Source organism: Poeciliopsis prolifica, unplaced genomic scaffold, assembly GCF_027474105.1.
Source record: "Poeciliopsis prolifica strain line A6 unplaced genomic scaffold, Auburn_PproV2 SCAFFOLD051, whole genome shotgun sequence".
Lineage (NCBI taxonomy): Eukaryota > Metazoa > Chordata > Actinopteri > Cyprinodontiformes > Poeciliidae > Poeciliopsis > Poeciliopsis prolifica.
Genome location: NW_026562426.1, coordinates 2,898,320 through 2,917,157, shown reverse-complemented (window position 1 = coordinate 2,917,157; position 18,838 = coordinate 2,898,320). Strand labels below are relative to the sequence as shown.

The 18,838-nt window shown below is 39.9% G+C and overlaps 1 protein-coding gene across 6 annotated transcripts in view; it reads right to left on the bottom strand.

Moving 5' to 3' along the window:
• Positions 1–18,838, bottom strand: part of nrxn2b (neurexin 2b) — a 686,688-nt gene that overhangs the window by 484,056 nt on the left and 183,794 nt on the right. For all 6 annotated transcript variants that reach the window (XM_055058558.1, XM_055058564.1, XM_055058563.1 and 3 more), the window contains one exon: positions 11,932–11,949. In XM_055058558.1, coding sequence (XP_054914533.1) covers positions 11,932–11,949 — 18 coding nt within the window. The remainder of the gene's footprint in view (positions 1–11,931; positions 11,950–18,838) is intronic.

Genomic DNA, 18,838 nt, shown 5'->3' with positions numbered 1-18,838 from the left:
CATGGTGACTGATTTGTAGGCTGATTACATCATAGTGTGGTGACAAAACTCCTTCAAATGCTTCCTTCTTTTCCTCAAATTTGAAGCATGGATCAGTGTATCCTTCATGGTCCACCATATCCCATGATTCATTGCAGGTCCCAACCAGACGTTCAGTCAGAGCATCAATGGCGAAGAGTGACAATTTATTTTGATATTTTACACTTTAAATGACAATGCGATTTGGTACAATGTTTTAAGGTGAGAATGTAAGTGTGTAAGTCTCAAATATCTGCTGAGTTCATCAATAAGTCACTTAATAGCAATATTGCTCTGACATATCTGGACATGTCTGCTGCCGCTGTGTGACCTTTTTAAACTTTGAGCCCCTGGCCCTCCACAGGTCTCTGCACGGCCCTGCCCGTTGTATGCAGCAATGCTGTTGAGCAGATCCAAGGAAATTCTTAACAAATTGCAGTCACCTTTGGTTTTTCCCCCTAACACATCAAACTGTTTTCAATTCCAGTCAGGGTGTCACCGGGACCAAACAAAATGGAGCGATATTGCTGTCACCGGCTGTCAACCCTTTAATAACTGAAAGCTTCTTTTCTGTTCTCATATGCTGACAGGAATGCATATATTACTAGTGCTGGTTTTATCGTCCCCTCTGTCCGATCTCCTCCTCTTGCCCCTCCCACCTTTAGTGCCACAATCAAATAAGAAAGTCCTTCTCCATCCTCAGATGTTTTTTTAATTTTTTTTATTTTTTATTTCTACCTCTCAGCACTCTTCTTTCCTGTTACTAACCACTCTGGCTCTGCTGAGGCTCCTCTCTTTCCTCTCCCCTTACCCACTCTTCTGATCTGCAAGGCTCCTCGTGTCTGCTAAGTCACTCTAATCTCACAACATCAGCTCTGTAATGCACCTCATTATGAGTGGTGGGCATAGCAATCAGAGTTATAAACCCTCGCTCTCCTCCAAGCCTCATCTCTCTTAAATCCACTTTAATTCGAGCTCCGGAGCGCCGCAAACAGGTTCCTGGAGGATGCTAAACTTATTCAAGGCCATGGCTCCGGGATCAGGCAGGTTCCCACACACTCCCCACAACTTCAGCCACAAAACCCCCGCACCCCAAAAACACACACACACAGCAGAGGTTCATACGGCACACGCCAATGCTGATGTTATTTAGTCCCTCGTGTTTTAGAAGCAGATTCTCCGACTTCATACTGTGATTGCAGATCCTGCTGTGTAAGGTGTGAAAGTCTGCCCTGGGTATGAGAAGCTACTGCTGCTGTGTGCAGGTTATTTAACAACCTTTTAACTTAAAGGGCCAGTATTATGTCATTTCTAGGCAAATAGTGCCATTTTATAGCAAATTCAAGTAACTATGTTAACTTTAGTTGTTCTAAAAATGTTGTAAACATTAAATACGACTTAAAAGAAATTTGACTTCATAATTTAAGGCCTTGAAATTGGGACTCTCTCTTTAAATACTTGTTCTTTCTGAAACTCTGTCTACAACAGGGCTCCTCCATTGACCCTTTAATGACATTTTTCCCAACATTTTTCACTGAGCTGTAGCTTCCATACTGAGCTCAACAGGTCGTTCACATAATTTGCTAATTGCTGTTGGCTAGTCTGAAGGAACTGAGTGGGGGAGGGCTGCTCCGTTAGAGTGAAAACTTGGAGACTGCAGCTCAGAGGAGGAGTTTGCTGTCAAAGGCTGGGTTACGTCCAACCGGGCGTTAAGCACAGTTGAATGGTTGCTATGAGAGACTCAAGGATTTCTCAAACATGTATGAAGGAAGCAAGAGAAAACTCCATGGAAAGCTCAAAAAATGTATTTCACATAATGCTTTCCCTTTAATGGTCATGTATGTAGTCTTTCTTTTGCACCAACAAACTTTAAACACCAAACAAATGATAAATCAGATCTGCAAGCAGTTATTAACTGGTTGCCACGCCTCCTCCCGTATCTCGCTATTTTGCCTTCGCTTCAACGGAAAGGTCAAAGTTCATCAAGGGGCAACAGAGACAAGCAGGATGGCCACCATTGACAAACACTTGTACCTGAAGGTAGAGACGAGTTGATAAAGCCGTCTTGCTATCAGACTGTGCAAGGAAGCCAGAGAACCCAGAAAGAACCTTTGCATGAACAGAAAGAACATAAAAATTTCACGCAGAAAGACCTCAAGCCCGGATTCAAATCCACGGCCCAATATGTTCAATACTAAAGGAAAAATACAGTACAAGATAGGTTTGATTTTTTAAAAATATATTTTATGCATTTTTCTATGTAAAAACAAATCTTTTTTAAATACTGCAAGATATGAAGTTCACCTTGAGTTCTTTTTCTGTTCTTTCCATAAACAGAATCCTGCAGCCATTGGACCTTTTTGCTCATAAATGCGTTCACTTAAGCCCTAACAACATACATTCTATTCCTGTCACACGGTGATAGATTAACCTTTGCCTCAGGCCCTGGGGCTTTGTCCTATAGCACAGCAAATGCACTATTCTTCTTAGCTTGCAGACTATAGCAGTGCTGATAAAACTCAAGCTCTTGTAGTTCTCATAAATAACGTCCAACCATAATTTATGATAGGTACACATCAGAGAATTAGTATAAGTAGAACAACTTACCTCCAAGTCTAAATCATTATTAAATCATTAAAATTTGAGTATGTAATATTTAAGAAAAACAGACATCTTAGAGATACATTTATAATGCAGTGCATAAAAGTCATTGTAAACACAATTCTAAAAATAATGACAAAATAGTCAAAATATATATTTTTTTGTTTTATCATGTAACTTTTACTTACCAAGAAGAGGGAGTGGAGTGAACCACAGCCTTCTTACTCAAGTCAGCTGGAGCAAACGTTAGAGTACAATCATTGAAATTATGATTGGAAAAATCTCCAGAGCATTGTGATTCAGCTGAATTACTATCAAGCCGAGCACCGAAGCTGAAATACCTTTGGTGCAGCGCTACTTGACAGTGTTGGCTAATGCTCAGAAGGCAGCCCATCCAAGAGTTGTCAGATGTTTTCATTGGTTGTAGCTTCAAGAACAAAAATCAGAAAGACGGCTGAGAAAGATGTTAGCTTCTGGAGTAGGGCAAAGATGGCTGCCATTGTGTGCATTAAGAGGTTCGCACATATTAAATTATAGCTGACAATTTAACCATTAACATGGGCGTCTCAAAACATTTTTAGAGGAGATCTGATGTATTCATTGTGGGTGGATGCGGTCCTTAACTCCCACCAGTACTGGAGAGATCTACTGTACATACATAGTTTTTGTCATTGGGTTAAAAATGTTCACATGTGTTCTTCCTGGTGTGTTATGTTCTTAGATGACGTGAATATTGACTGAATGGATGATGGGATGTTTCTGCTCGCGGTCCGACAGCAGCATTGCTGAAGACAGATGTGACTGAATCAAAGAGACCCTGCCTACATTCTGAGGTTGTTCATCACTTAACGAGTCCCAACAACGTTTTGGACAGTAACTGGTCATGTGCAATCAAAGAGTTCTTCTGATAGAAGAGATGCTTTGACAAGCAATGGATTTACCATCATTTGTACTACAAAACAAGACAAGACAAAGACTTCTGCAAACACACTCCGCCCTGCTAGAAACTGCCCTCAGCGCGCCATACTTTAGCTCAGCTCCAGATGAATTCTCCCTGCTAAGTGCATAACGCGTACGTGTGCTGGTTCGTGTCCTGACAGGTTGATTCATGAGCTTAATCCCTACAATAGGGTTTTCTATCGATCAGTTCGACTGTGGGGATTTTGCTGACCATGGCCTGGGAGCCAGAGAGCAGTTATCGCTAAGATATACATACAGCGGCGGAGGAGTATTAGAGAGTCAGGAATTAGATACAGATTAAGTGTAATGCTCAACATTTTCATATGTTCTGCACATGTTCCATGTCCTATCTATACGTCTAAGGGGAGAAAAACAATCAATTACCCCAACTGACTCTTTTTGCCAAGTTCCAGTGCAACTTTTTGTTGGCCTACAGAGTTTTCTTTTTTTTACTGCTTCATAGTTCTCCACTTTATTTGTAGTTCGTAAACACAATATACAAAATATCATCTCTTTCCATGTGACAAATTATTCTGTTTTCATATCTGGTCAGATCAGATATTCACTTGGTCTCATTCAGTTTGATAGCGACAGTCCAGCACTGGCTGCGTAAGATCGAGGATTTGAAATATTGCGTCTGTGAACCAGCTGATTCTGCTGGACGCTCAGTGTCTGTCATGATGATGGATGGTCAATCTGTATCGTTTATTTTTCCTTTAAGGTTTACACAGAGGAGAACACAGAAGGCTTCGCTATACGGAGGGATGAATCAGGAGGAGTACCTGCGGAGAGTTCAGTAGCCAACTGCGCTAATTTTGCTTTGATCTGGTTGAAACAATGTGATATTTCACAAATAACAATGCAACAAAAAACTGTTATTTACTTACTGTACTTCCAGACAATTTAGTAAAGACATAATTTAACAACATGCATTTTACAGTCTGTGTTTCATCTTGTCAAGTAAACGTGGCTCATTCTGTTGCAACATTTTGGTTTCCGTAATGTGATGTGTTCACAGTCCCACAAACCCATTTTAGAATCAAGATATCTATTGAACATACTGTACGAGGAACTGTAGAGGGAACTCATTTGGAGTTAATTTTCTTAGGTAATCTTTCCCCTAAATGAAATTTTCTGGATAAATTGTAAAGCACTGATTTATCTGATTTGATTTATTTGCTTTGTAAAAGTTCGGTTGAATAAAATTTCCCATCTGTGTTGAAGTTGTTTACATCCATGCTCTTATTTTGAAGTAGATGAAAGACTGTTTATAGAGCAGGTCCTTTTCCTTTTATGTTCTTAAAAAAAATAATAATCATGAACGTGTTTTATCTTGTTTCTGTATCTTGTACAGAAACAAGCTGAAACATGGACAGTTGATAACTAGGTATAAACATAAATATGGAAGCGCATTAAGGAACATGTACATTATAATGTGAAAATGAAATTGGTGCTTGAAGGTTGTCGTCTTTCAAGGTCAGATATAATTAGAATTCAAGTTAGTGCTTCAGCATTAGCTTCTGCGAAACAGCGTTCATGTAGTTCTTTAGCATTGATTAGTGAAACTAATATCTATCATCAATGACAAAGGGTTAGCGCAGCTAGCTGTTTAGTCAGTGATGCCCACTACTGATAAAAAGCAAGTAAAGCACATTTTTTTTCTTTTTTTTCTGTTTTTATGAGAAAATAAGTTAAAACTGCATTTGTGTTTGACTGGGAACTTGGAGAGTAAACGCAGAAAAGTCACATTAGAGTAAAAAATTGAACGGCGTATGGAATTGTGATGACTTGCGGTAATTATCCGGCAGCAGCTGCTGGTAATAAGCTGAGGGTATTAGCAAAGACTCCATCTGAAACCGTGGAGCAACAAGTCACTGAGATCACTTCCACAGCCAGAACCAAGATTCCTGATCACAAACGTCACCACACTTGGTGTTCCTGTGAAATGGCAGCATCACATTGACCTATTTTTTCAGCTCCATTCATGAAAGGAGAGTAACTTTAAGATGGCCATTTTGGACGAAACTCCACCTCCAAAGGACGAAATGTTGACTAAGGACAGAATGAAACGAGAAATGACATCAACTAAAAACACCAAACTTTCACGTACCAGTCATCCCTGTTTCTCAAAGCTGATCTCCATCTTGTTCTGCATTCATACTCGCACACTGCGTGTTTTATCAAGAAGGGCTCCACACTGGTGCAAATGTGAAATAATGAACGACGACGGCGTCTTTAACATGTACATTATAATGTGAAAATGAAAAAGCTGTAAAAGCTTTGTAAAAGCTGGCCCTGAGTTCCTCTTTGAAGAACTCCGATCAAATTACGGCTAATCAGTAAATAGGGGAAGTAAATCATCTCTGTGATGTAATCTCAAAGCAAGATAGAAATATTAAATTACTTTTTTTTTCTTGTTTTAGGCAAGAGAAATTGAATCTGAACGCTGGAGGTCTGTGCAGCTCGTGTGTGGTTTGAGGATGAGAGTTACAGACTGCTCATCGCTGTCTTTACAATTACTTTGAGACTAATGGAAGTGGAGCCGGTTAATCTTCGCATGCTGGCCCCAATGTACATCTAGCAGCTCGCCGCATCTCTTATTCCTAGCATGCAGCCTCCGACGCTGCTCTGCTGAATACACTCGGCCCGGCCATCGCACATTATCGGCTCGGCATCGTTTATAACAATCCAATGTAATTTCCAAGCAGTCGAGGTATTATGGTTTAATTTATTTGCTGGAGACGGGACTGGCATGAAATACTGAGGCAGTGGGAGTGAGTGATTGCCATGACAAGAATTTCTCTGGCCTCAAAAAAAAAAAAAAAAAACAAGAGGGCTGCAGGATTGGTCCAGACAAAATCAATGTGTCCTGTGGCTGAAAACAATCTCCTCATAGTTTTGCATAAAAAAAACAGAATATTATTTATTCCTGCGTTGTAAAATGCAACCTGTTTCAATTCTAGAGCTTCTGGTTCTGTGTTAGTTTTTATTTTAAACAGTCATTTTATGGCATAAAAATGTCAACCTAAATCATCCTCTCTCTGCAGATAGGATTGTAGTGTCTATTTTATTATTATTATTGTTTTTACAACATATGTAACACCAGAAATTAAGTGTATTTTGTTATATCAATAATATGAACTATCATTATTAAAATAGATGCTTTCCTGTCCTGTCTAGTCAGGAATATGGGCACAATATCAATTTCCTTCTCCTTCGTTGCTTTCCCCGTTCCTCATTGGCTTCTTAATTTGCACCTAAAGAGCAGAACAGCAAGCTGCCAAAGCCTCTGCTCACACCGGCCGACGGTCAGTTAATTAAGTGGCTTTTATTAACACCACCTGGTTGCTGCTGACCCCGTTAACATCTATAGTAGCCATAAGGGTATAATTAGGTTCCCCTCACCCCCAACTCCTCCACCAGTGCATTTCATTTGTTAAAGTTTATTTTAAATAAATGTTAACATGCAATATGTTACTGATTTTAGGTTGTATTTAATTCACTTCAGGCCAGTTCAGTATCAGGTGTTTTTAATTAAAACCAAAGCATTTTGTCAAATAATAATAATAATAATAATAAAAAAAATAGTCAATTCAAAATATTGGTTCATATCCGCCTACCAATCTATTTGTAATACAACTAAAATGTATCATGCTAATGGTTAAAACAAAACAGCTCACAGCTTTGAGTTACAGAATTGGCAGCTCAGTCTGCTGAGAAAGCATCTGGCAACAGTGGACAGTTCATCAAGTCTAGCTGGTGGCTAATAATGAGCATGAATATGGTGATAGTAGAGGAACTTTCCAGAAAGATTGTGTACTTATTTTTCACCGTACCCATAGTACTCAGCAATCCTAGGAGATGTAAGAAAGCGTTTGAATAAATTCAGTTTTTCACAATTTGCTTGCAGCAACATCTCATGCTGTTTCCTCTTGACGAATCCAAGCAAATTGTGACAAGAATATGTTGGTTTCAAATCATAGCTGCAAATAAGTAAAAAGAATAAAAACAATTTTAAAAAAGTGAGAGTAAAAACCCTTCTGCTGCACTGCATCCAAAACAAGTGGAAAAACTCAGAAAAAGCAAAAAAAAAAAAAAAAAAATCTGATTAAAATGATTCTTGCAAAAACAAAACTGCTTCCAAGATGGATGTAATGAAATAAGATGATGAGATCAAACGCTCTCTTTGCTCTTCCAGGCAGTGGAGCAAAGGTAATTAATAAATTACTATTTTTTTTCCCTGCATTGCTTCATTAGATCAAATCTAGCGTGTTCAATTCTCCACATCGATGAGATTTCAGACTGCAAAAGCTGCACCCTCTCTTCACGCGTCCCTCCACGTTTGCAGACTCATTTAATGCTCTCTTAACCAATGCATTTTTAAGACACAACGAAGCATAAAACGACATTAATTGTGACTCAAATGGAGGCAATTGAGTGTCCATTAAACAGTAGCGAACTAAACCGGTGCCCTGTGGTACGGAATGAGAGCCAGACATCGTGAGCAGTAATTATCTCAGGTAGCTATCTCATTACCGTCCTGCTCCTGGTATGTAGCTGTGGCCACAGGCTCAGCGTTTTACCGTTAGTTCCCTGTTTAGTTGTTCTCCTCCAACACTGCACCGTTTACCTCCGGTGAGACGCCTCCACAACGCTGCACTCCACAACACTCCCACTGTCTTAAGTTAATCCCCGTCACTAGAATTGAACTTCTTGAGTTGCCAGGTGACTACAAACCTTCGGAGCGCGGCGTTTTATCTACCTAGTCGGTTTGATTTTGAATTTGGGGTCAATTTTCTGAACATAAACGTCAATGAAAACCTCCCCTTCTGGTCGCAGACGATTATGTACCGTTTGATGCTTTGTTTGGAATCTGAAGTCGTTGTTGCCGACAGTGAACTAAAGCCTCAGACTGTCATAAAACTACAATGCTCATAACTGATGCACATCAGGGCACAATGTCTGAAAACGTTGGATTGCGTTTTGATGGCTGAAGTCTTTGTTCGTTCCACAATAAAAAGGCTTAATGGGAAAGTGACAAAAGAGTGAGAAAAGCTATTGTTTTCTTTAAGAGCTTGTAAAAAAGAACAAATGCCTTACTTAGTGTCACCCTCTGCCTATAACTTGTGCCACTCATCTCTCCTTTTATTTACCCAGAGTACAATGTTTGGCTCACTGGACAGCCTTCAGCTGTGGAACCAAAGACCAATCAAACTGTAGTATTGTTATAGGAAGACGTCCATCTGAATCCAGAAGACTTAAAGATTCAGTATTCAGTTTCTATGCTCCTCTAATCTGGAACAAACATCCAGAAAACTGAAAAACAGCTGAAATACTGAGTTCTTATAAATCAAGTCACCTGTTTGGAGTTGACTTTGATTCAGAATCCGATCAATATATTTCATATGTGTTTGCTTGACGCAGTTACCAAAATGTAATATTAATTGCTGTGTTATAATTGGTCACTGTGTGATATTTTGACAGTGTGAACTGCCTTGTTGCTGAAATGCGCGACACAAATAAACTTGACTTCAAAAAACAAGTGAAGTGAGAGGTCGCCATTGGACCACGCTCGAAACGTCAGCAAGCTCTATGTGTGCGACGAGCGCAAAGGTGACAGCGTGACAGTTTCAAAACAGTTTGAAACAACAATGGACAACATGGAGCTCCTGCATCCGCTCACCAGTACATTGTTACGGGACCAGACAGCAGGAACAGATTCAGTGGAACCCATTGAAGAATTGGACAGAAAATGATAAAGAAAAAGAAAAACAAAAAAAACAACAACAGACGACTGGAGAGAATTATCAGTCACTGCGGCGACAATGATCCAATCAATGGCTGACTTCACATCTAAAACTGGGTCACAAAGGGAAATGAAAAGATGCTGAACCCGGGCGTGACCCCAGGTCAGGTCAGAAAGGTCCGAATATCTCCCGCCTAAAATTTAGCAAAGGTGTATTTTTGTTCTTCTTTGCAGACAGTAACTATCTAACATAAATGGATATGAAAAGAAAATCTGGCCTGGAAATTCTTGGACTAATTATACTCATGTGAGACGCGGTGGAATGTATTAAGGTTTTCGCAGTTCAAGGTCAGATCAACACAAACTTTTGATGACCTTTATGACTGATCTTGTTTCAGTTCACAACAAAAGACAGAAACTAACACACAGTCTTTGTTGGTCGTCTCCTTTGAATCAAAGAACATGGTTTGACGCTTACATTTAAACTGCATGATCATAGGACTGCTAAATAATTACTAAGTATTGATGTACGGAGAACAAAACATGACAAAAAACAAGCTATAAAAAGCACGATTAGCTTACGACTTTGAACCTACAAAGGACAGCCAATGAAAACAACTTTTATCTGAAAAACTACACAGCGTTCTCTTCAATGAACATCCTGCCTGACAAAGTTTTAATTGCTCTTTATTCCTTCTCCCATCAGTATCCCGTAGGTAGGAAGACACCATTGCGGTATTTAAGCATTTCTGCCTGACTCCCTTCAAAACCACCGGGATGAAAACGTTCCAGACTGAATCTGCACTCGGCCGCCTGCAGACACACAGTACGGCGCATTAGTATTCAGACAGCGTCAGATCTCTGGGCCAAAACACTCAGTGGACAAACCCTGACAAGCAGACACACATTAATAGCTATTCATGAGTGAGAATTGGGAGACATGCTCGAATTGCCACAGCGCAGGGACTCTCGGGGAGAAAATATTCACCACAAAATTGGTTAAAAAACTTTTTTTTTTTTTATCATCGGAAAATAACTCGGTGTTTTTCTCATTACAGGCAACACATTCTGCTCAGCACTAGATTACTGGAGCAAATATCTAATGCACTGTGGGTAGTGGAGCAAGACAAAGCTAATTATTAAGAAGCAAGCAATAACACTGACACATCACTAAAGCAATAGTTACAAAGTGCTATCAGCCAGACTTTTAAACTCTTTCCATCTTGTGTGTTTACTGTTTGAGAGAGGTGTTGATACATCCCATTAGTCTGTCCAGTGTTGCGCTTCCCTCGCCCATCGCCTTGGCTACCATGTTGTGATATGTCAGCATGTTGCAGATGAAGCTTCTGTGACTTTCAGTAATTTCCTACCAGCTGTCTTAAGTATCTTAACTCTAGCAACATATACAGCTTAAGTGGCGGGTTGAAATTTCTGCATAAATTTGAAGGTCCTTTTTGAAAACCAGAGCGACGGCAGCATGATGCCCATAGAGGCCGAGCCATTAACCGCTGGGAAGATTAGGCTCTGTGCCTTCCTACTACGGAACGCACTCAGATACTCAAGCCAACCGAAATAAATACATAAACCTAACCCTGAAATTAGCATGAAGCAAACCCAGAAGGTTTTGAGTTTGAATATTAGCCCACAGAGGAGACTTTGCGACTGCCTCCTGCCTATGAGGATAAAGGAGAACAAACGGCTTCATTAAGAGCAACGGCAAAGAAATTAGTAGAGCTTCAGAGGTAAATCAGGAGCCACTGGTAGTTTGTCTGCTTTAGTTTACAAGTAGATGATTTAAATCGGTTGTGCTAATCCCAAACTCGCTAATCGTAAACATTAGCGCCTCGAGCGCTAAAGCGCTTCACCAACAGGGTATTTAGCGGACGCTAACGTGCTAACTTCAATTCAAATTATTGCACTTATTTAATTTCGACGTTCCAATTTTGTATGTTCTATGATTCCTTTAGCCAATGTATTTATGTTTACATCTTGTTGTCAACTGTTTGCTCCTGTATGTTTCCTCTTTCAACTGGAGTTAAGGAAAAACGTGAGAATGTGAAGAGAGGAAACGGAACTGCGGCAACAGAAAAAGCCTTCACCCGCCTTAAAACAACATAAACATAGACAAATAACTGAAGAATCCAACACAGACGACAACAGAGCGTTTATATCACAGCCGAGTACATTAGTGCTTTAGAATTTCGCCCGGAGAAAAATTAAGGGCAGCAAAGTGCGCTAAATGTTTTCAAAGTTAGAAAAATGTGCCAAACAAAAAAGTTTTGCCAATCTGTTAGCACTGTGGTGGATTAGCTGAAGAGTGTCCATTACACCTCAGTAGAGATAACTGCACCGCTGTTTGAGATCCTGGTATGAAAAACACGCTCAGGCTAGTAAAACAGTAAAAGGCAGAATCTCTCCATCTCTTCATGACATACACTGAATTCCATGGCTGGAAACAAAACAGCATAAGGCTTCCTTTGAGTGCATGAAATGGTTCATATGAGCCTGCCTTTAATATCCAATAAAGACAGACTCTAACTACTCAGAGAGGCAAGGAGCAGGGAAAGCAAAAGCAGAGGAGAGCCACGACATAAAGAAGGACTTACCAGCCAGAGATGAGTCACCTGCAATGAAAGAAAAACAGAAAAGAAAAAAACACTGGATTAGTATAAAGGGTATAGCAAAACTATTGTTCACACCTGCTCATCAAAGGGAAAGTCACAACTAAATGAGATATAACAGCAGAGTGAGAAAAGGAAAGTCAGAATGCAATTAACATTTCATGTGTAGGAGAGCGCCGTTTCACTTGTAAGCTGCAACACAAAGCTGCTAATTGAGACGGCGGAGGAAAACAACGGCTCATCATATTCTGACAGCAGAATTCATATTTTCCTTGTGAGATAAGACTTAAAGGTCAGAGGCAAACCTTTCAGGCAACGGCTCTCCTCTCTTTTCAGTTGACATTCATCCACATAAGGAACTCATTATGAAAGTCATTTCATTAAAGGAAGCGTCACGGTGAATGGAAGACTCTACACACGTTGGTTCAGTCAAGACAAAAACATTGAAGCATGCATTTTCTTGGGAACACGGCCGCAAGATTAAACAAAAATCACACAAGGAAAAAGATGATGTTGATAATGAATAATATTATTAGCAATACATCACTTGTCAATAAAAACAGTGTGCAAAAATACATCACTCTATACAGAAAAACATATGTGGTAAATAATTCATCAGCTTGTGCCCAGTGACTTCAATTAAATTACAAAACAAAAACAAACACAAAAAACTTTCGTCGTAAAAGAAAATTAAACGTCATCAGTCATATCATCTGAGTTTCTTCAGTTTCTTCAGTCATTGACGGTGATGTTGTGAGCAGAGAGGATCTCCAGTAGCAGTCAGTCTTTCCTTAAGTCTGAAGAGACCTCTGACTGAAGAATGTTGTTATTCAACAGTCTTGTTGCCACGAAAGGCTAACAGCTCGATTTCTGAACAGCAGAGATGATATTTCACAGTAACATTCCTTAAATGAAAATCAGTTGTTGGAAAGCACAGCTAATCCATCTCATTTGCTTTTGCTGCACCTCTTTTTAGGATGCATTCACACCAGCCCTGTTTGGGCCATTTTAGTCAAAGTCTAGTGTAGAAAGTCTGGTTCGTTTGGGGAAGTATGAATGCAAACTCAAACCTCAGTCAAGTTGAAGTGAACTCTGGTACAATTTGAAAACACATTTGAACGCCAAATGGATGTTCAAAAGCAGGAAGTGGTCTACAGCACATGGTATTCTGGGTAAATGCAACTAAAACAAACGTAAAAGGCTAGCACTCGCTGGACAAATGGCTTGTGAACTTGTTTATTACAACAGGTAAAATCTGACACCACTTCATTTTGCATTTAGTGTCTTGTTCAGAGGATTTTGTGTGGTTTCATTCAGGGGTTCTTGATGCAGCGCACCCACAAAAAAGGAGGGGAACAGGTTTATCAAATAGTTTAGATCCTTTGATAAACAGCGTAGTGTGAAACCAAACCACATCAGCTGAAAATGTAACAAATGTTGCAGTTTTGGTCCCCAATGGCACCGAGTCTACCAGAACATCAGGTGAGAAAAGAAACTAAATCCTGGCAGAGAGATATTGGAGTCACAGATATGATCTTTCCCCTTTACGATTGATGAAAGAGATGAACTGAACTTCTTTCTTCTCTCTCTGCCTTTTGGTCCTACTCTGCATCCATAATAATCTTCAACTCCCCAGTGATTTGAGGTCGTGGTTCATGTATTATTTTAGGGTTTGAAATGCTAATCAGCTGCTCCTAACTTTTAAAAACAATACCAGCTATTCAACAAAGTAAAAATTTTCTTGCACTCTTATGTTTGTTTTGGATTTTAGTTTTTTTTAATTCCCCCATTGGCTCAAATGTTACCACATCGGAAGGAAATTCCAACCCTTCAATCTACAGACCCAGCGTTCCCTTAGTCATTATTTAGTGACAACATTAGACCCAGTGGACCCCAGCAGCCCACCATGCATAATGCCACTATTGATGCCATTCAAAGCCCCCTGGTGAAAAGAAGCTGTTGAGGTCCCAATGCATGCAGCAGAGGAGCTGAGCAGGGATCCCAGCCAGAGCAGAAGCAAAGAGGGTTCGTCTTTATGTTGCAGTGCTAACAGTATTCTTGATCTACGGTCCAGACTGAGGAGCAGAGACAGAGCTTAAAAATCGGAAAGAGCAGAAAAAAGGCCACTGCAGAAACGGAGTAGTACAGGACACCTGAAGTCTCCCAGGCCTCGTTTGTTAATATCCTGAACATATCTCCACATCCCGCGTGATATCTGGGCACTCTGCTCCTTTTGAGACGGAAAAACATTCCCTAACACACGGCGTACTGCCAATGTCAGGAGAGGGCAGGGGAAAGTGAGTGTGCACGCACGAGACGAGGAGGCAGAGATACTGGAACGGACACGAAGAAGAGATAGCCGCTCAAACATATCTCATCCATCATGTCTCCTCAACTCTCCCAGGCCACCGTCAGCCACCGTGGGAGAAATAAAGTTGTTGCAAGGCACGATACCAGTCTCTAAGTAATGTAATGTCATGGCGGCCGGGTACAGAGACAAGGCTGTGGCAGCCGCCGTCATGGCGCAGGTCACAGAGCTGGGGTAATCATGTTTCACTGAGGACGTATTCTAGAGAGCTGACAGGACCCCCGAGGAAAACCTATAAAGTCTCTAGTGGGCCCTTCAGGATAGTAAATAACGACAGCTGGATCCCAGAAGAACCGTAATACTCACAAAGGCGTTCCTTGAAGGAAATATACCTCAGCCAAAGCCGGTGAGCTCCGGGGACGTTGAGGGCTTTAGTGTGCCGAGCCAGAACCTCCTTGTAGCGCGTGGAATCCGTCATGAGATCAAACGATGCGGCACACTTTCTCTCTTTTGTCTACAACAAGCACTGATCCCCGTCTGCCACTTTGCGTTCCTCTTCCTGTTAAAATCAGCACACATTTCCCTTTTCTGATCCTCTTGCCTGGAGGTGTTTGAAGAGAACATATGGAAAAACCTGAAAACATTTATTCTCAAGTTTCCATCTTTTCAGATGAATATAAAAAAAAAATAGACTTATTAAAAGAAACAAAAAAACAGTAACTTCTCATCTAAAGCGCCGTCTTTTAGAAAATGTGGGAAATGCTCTTTATTGCTTTTGATAATATAATAAAACTGGAAGCTGTGCTGACACCATTTGATCTCAACTTTTTTGCCGTCCTTTCCAAGTAATTTGACATATTTGAACCAGTTCGTCTTGTGACGTAAACTTCTTTTGTTGCAAAAAGAATTCAGATGAAACAGGTTGTTATTCAACTGAATTGCTATTAAACACATTGTAAAGCACACTACAGAATTTCTTTTAAATGCACGGCTAGCCTGTGTGTGTACGGGAGAAAGAAAGCAAGGAATAAAAACTGACAGCCAGCGAATTTGAAAAATATTCCTATTGAAATTCCCAACGCTAGAAGGCGAGGGAATATGTGCATTGTACAACATACATCAACATACTAATCAGAACTGATTTAGTTCTGTACGTTACAAAAATATGATAGCGGCTGACATCATTTGGGGGATTCATTTTTAATATATCATCTCCTTAGAGTTGCGGATTTGTGCTTCTCTTTTTTTTATGGAAAGTAAAGGCGAAGCAACGACATAAACAACGCGTCCGAATTTAATGAATTCAGCGGAAAACCTCGGAATGAATCACATTCAAACTGTTTCACAGGAAATATTCCATATCCCCCACAAACTTGTCAGTTCACATGAAAGGGCAGGGAAAAAAAAACAACTAATGAGGTGGCTTGTGTGTGAAAAATAAAATTCATTCAGGGATCTTCATAGAGTGCTGTATGAAGTCTAAAATAACCCATTAAAAAAAAAAATATTTACTTTCAAAAGAAATCAGAAAATATACAGTTTTAAAATAGATGTTTTGCTGCAATAATAGTAATTTTTAATATTTTGATCAATGGCTAAAATAATTACTCATTGACGATGCAAAAAAAACCATTTCCTTTTCCCCTCTTTTTGATACATTACTGAAAATAAATATTTATTTAACATTAAAAAACGTGTAAAACGCATTCATCTTAACACATTCATGGTTGGTTGCACAGATTTCCTGGGTTGCTCTGGTTCCCCCTGGAATAGTGTTTAGCTCTTTCTTTTGGACTGCTGCTATGATGCATAACCATAGCAACAAGGTACTATTTTTACAAAGCAGCTGATTAGCAGTTCAAATAATACCTGAACTGCGACCTGATGGATGCCGAACCGGACCAAAGAGCAGAGCGAGAGGGAAGTTAAAACCATATGAGTACATAACCGACTTTCTAACCGTGTGACCTGACAGAGAAGCAAAGAAGAGCAGCAAAGCAAATGTGGTTGACTGTCAGTGCTTCCGAGGCATTTTAATATTTTTTGTGAGACTGACTGCTCCTGGAAATCACTCCTGCCCACTCTGAAGCTTTGCCGATTCTTGGAAGACATGAGTTATGGCGCTTAATTTTCCTTTGGGGTAAAAATGTATTTTGAATTTAATTTATATCTGAAAGATCTCCAGAAATTGAGCTGCTGTTCAGTATGTTTAAAGTAGGAGTGAACAATAATGGGATAAAGTGTACGTGAAATGGATGTCATAGTGAATCCAGGTATTAAATCATTTAGAATCTAGGCCAAAATCTAAACCCACAGTCTCACACTGACAGAACAACAACTATAATTACTGATTTCTAATTTTCTCCATCAGTGAGCAGACAAGGAAAAGCTGCTGGGATTCTCCCTTGATCAAAGTCCTATAACTAGTGGCATCCACCTCTGAGCAAAAATAAAGAGAAACTTTGTTTTTTGTCATTTCTGTAGTATTTTTTTGAGAGAGAGAAAAAAAGTCACAGACATTCACTACAATACATTCATGACTGACAAGCTTAGTTTTGCAAGATTTTCAAGTTTCAAAGAATGACAAAACCAAACAGATGGATCAAACTGATGGTAGGTTCAATCAAGATAGTGCAATCGGTGCAATAAAAACAACAGAAGATACTAAGCGTCAAGGACTGGAACATTTACTATGACTTCCTACTGGGAAGATTAGATTCTTTCATCAGAATAATCAACAGATTACTAAAAAATGTTTGTGACTGTTGTAGTGAAGTGACATTCAGTAAAAAAGGACACTTTTCATGTGAAGTTGTCAATTTAATGGACTTGTTATTTTAGTTTTAGAACAATTTATTCATTATTTACATAATCCTTTCATGACAGACATTCATAAAGACTCATTCATGTTCATAACAGATATCACGTCTTATGAACATACCTTCAAATAAAGTATTACCAAACAATCACTTACAACAGCCCTGCTACGCTATTGGTCTTTTTATTTTTACAAAAAGTTATTGATGTGATTTTTTTTCTTGCTCTTAATTATTTTTGTTATTGTTGTCCCACGCTATGAAATTCACATAAAGAATTTAATTTACGTGTTGTCTTCTCCAATGACAACTATAGAGGGCGCTACATCTAAAAGCCTTTTGTTTTTATAAATGTCTTGCTGCCATCTTGTCTTACAGGCATTAAGAAATAAAATAAAATGACATGTAACACATACGGTTTGCCTTCCAGTGACCTTCGGATGTTCCCCTGTGATTTCACGACATACATCTTCAATGTTAGGTGGAGCTTGCAGCCGTGCTTAACCAAGGATTCTTTCTCTCTTTCTCTCTCTGTCTCTCTCTCTCACACACACACACACACACACACACACACCCCACACACACACACACACACACACACACCCTGATCCCCTTCTTCTTGTGCGTTTGCACATCTCCTTCCTGGACCCCAGTCCTTGCTCTAATCCTCTGGACTCAATGCTTAGGCTGCAGCCTGGTAATTCACCAAATCCCCTTCTGCTCCCCTCAACCCACACCTCTCCTCCAATGTCAAGTGCTCCTTGACAGAAAACACACACTTTTCCAAAACATACGCCCCTCGAACATAAACATAGTGAACAGGTATAAAGGCTGCACATTACAATTTAACTTCTTCAAAATTCCTTTTTTTTATTATTGTTGTCATCAATTTCGTCTAAAGTTGGTCTATGAGGTGAAGCACATGCAGAACCGAATTAAATTAATTTCCAAGTGGTAGGTTCTCCAAGCGTGGCTTGAGTTTGATGTCTTGGTCGACTGTCGCTACAGAGCTTCCGCCTTTGACTATTTCATGAGATGCTTTGTTGTTTTCACCAAACACCGACGTCACGGCTGCATCGCCGTCAGAGTTCCCAGAAGAACCGGCAAGTTCATCCTGCCGCCGAGGCAGCAAGAGGCATCGGTCAGCACGCCAAAGAACCGCGACGGAGATTATATATGGGATAAAAAGATAAAATGGGGACTCTAATGGAAGATCCTGCTTCAAAATGAACTGAAGTAAGAACTCTGTGTGTGCAGCCGTCCAAAAGTTTGACGGTTACGTCGGGTGTTGCGAGAATTAGCAACTGCAAATTTGCCAAAGTTTATGACTTTATCTGGAAAGATAATTGTTTTGAACAGTGGGTGTCACAAGTATTTTGTTTTACATTAGTAGTTATGTTATTGGTAGTTTTACTAGTTTGTTTTTCATTTAAAGGCAGTGTTCTAATTTGTTAAATCTGTGCCAGACTTGAATACTCCTTACCTGTGAAACTTCCTGTGTTTAGACTGTAGTTTCTGTTTTCTCCTATTCCTGGTATCAGATTAGCCCCCCGTCTTTTCCGTTTTCTTTCTCGCTCACTCCTGCTTTGTGTTAATAAAAGATGCGCCTTATGAAGAGAGTCACAACACACGGTGAGCTGTTCGAAGGAGCAGTTTTCTGTGTCTTCTCACTTTTGCAAAAGACTTGATTGAAAACTAATAAACGTCTGCGGTTCTTATTATGTAGGTTGAGAAAATACCTATCAGTGGGTCAGTAGGAATGGAGGCC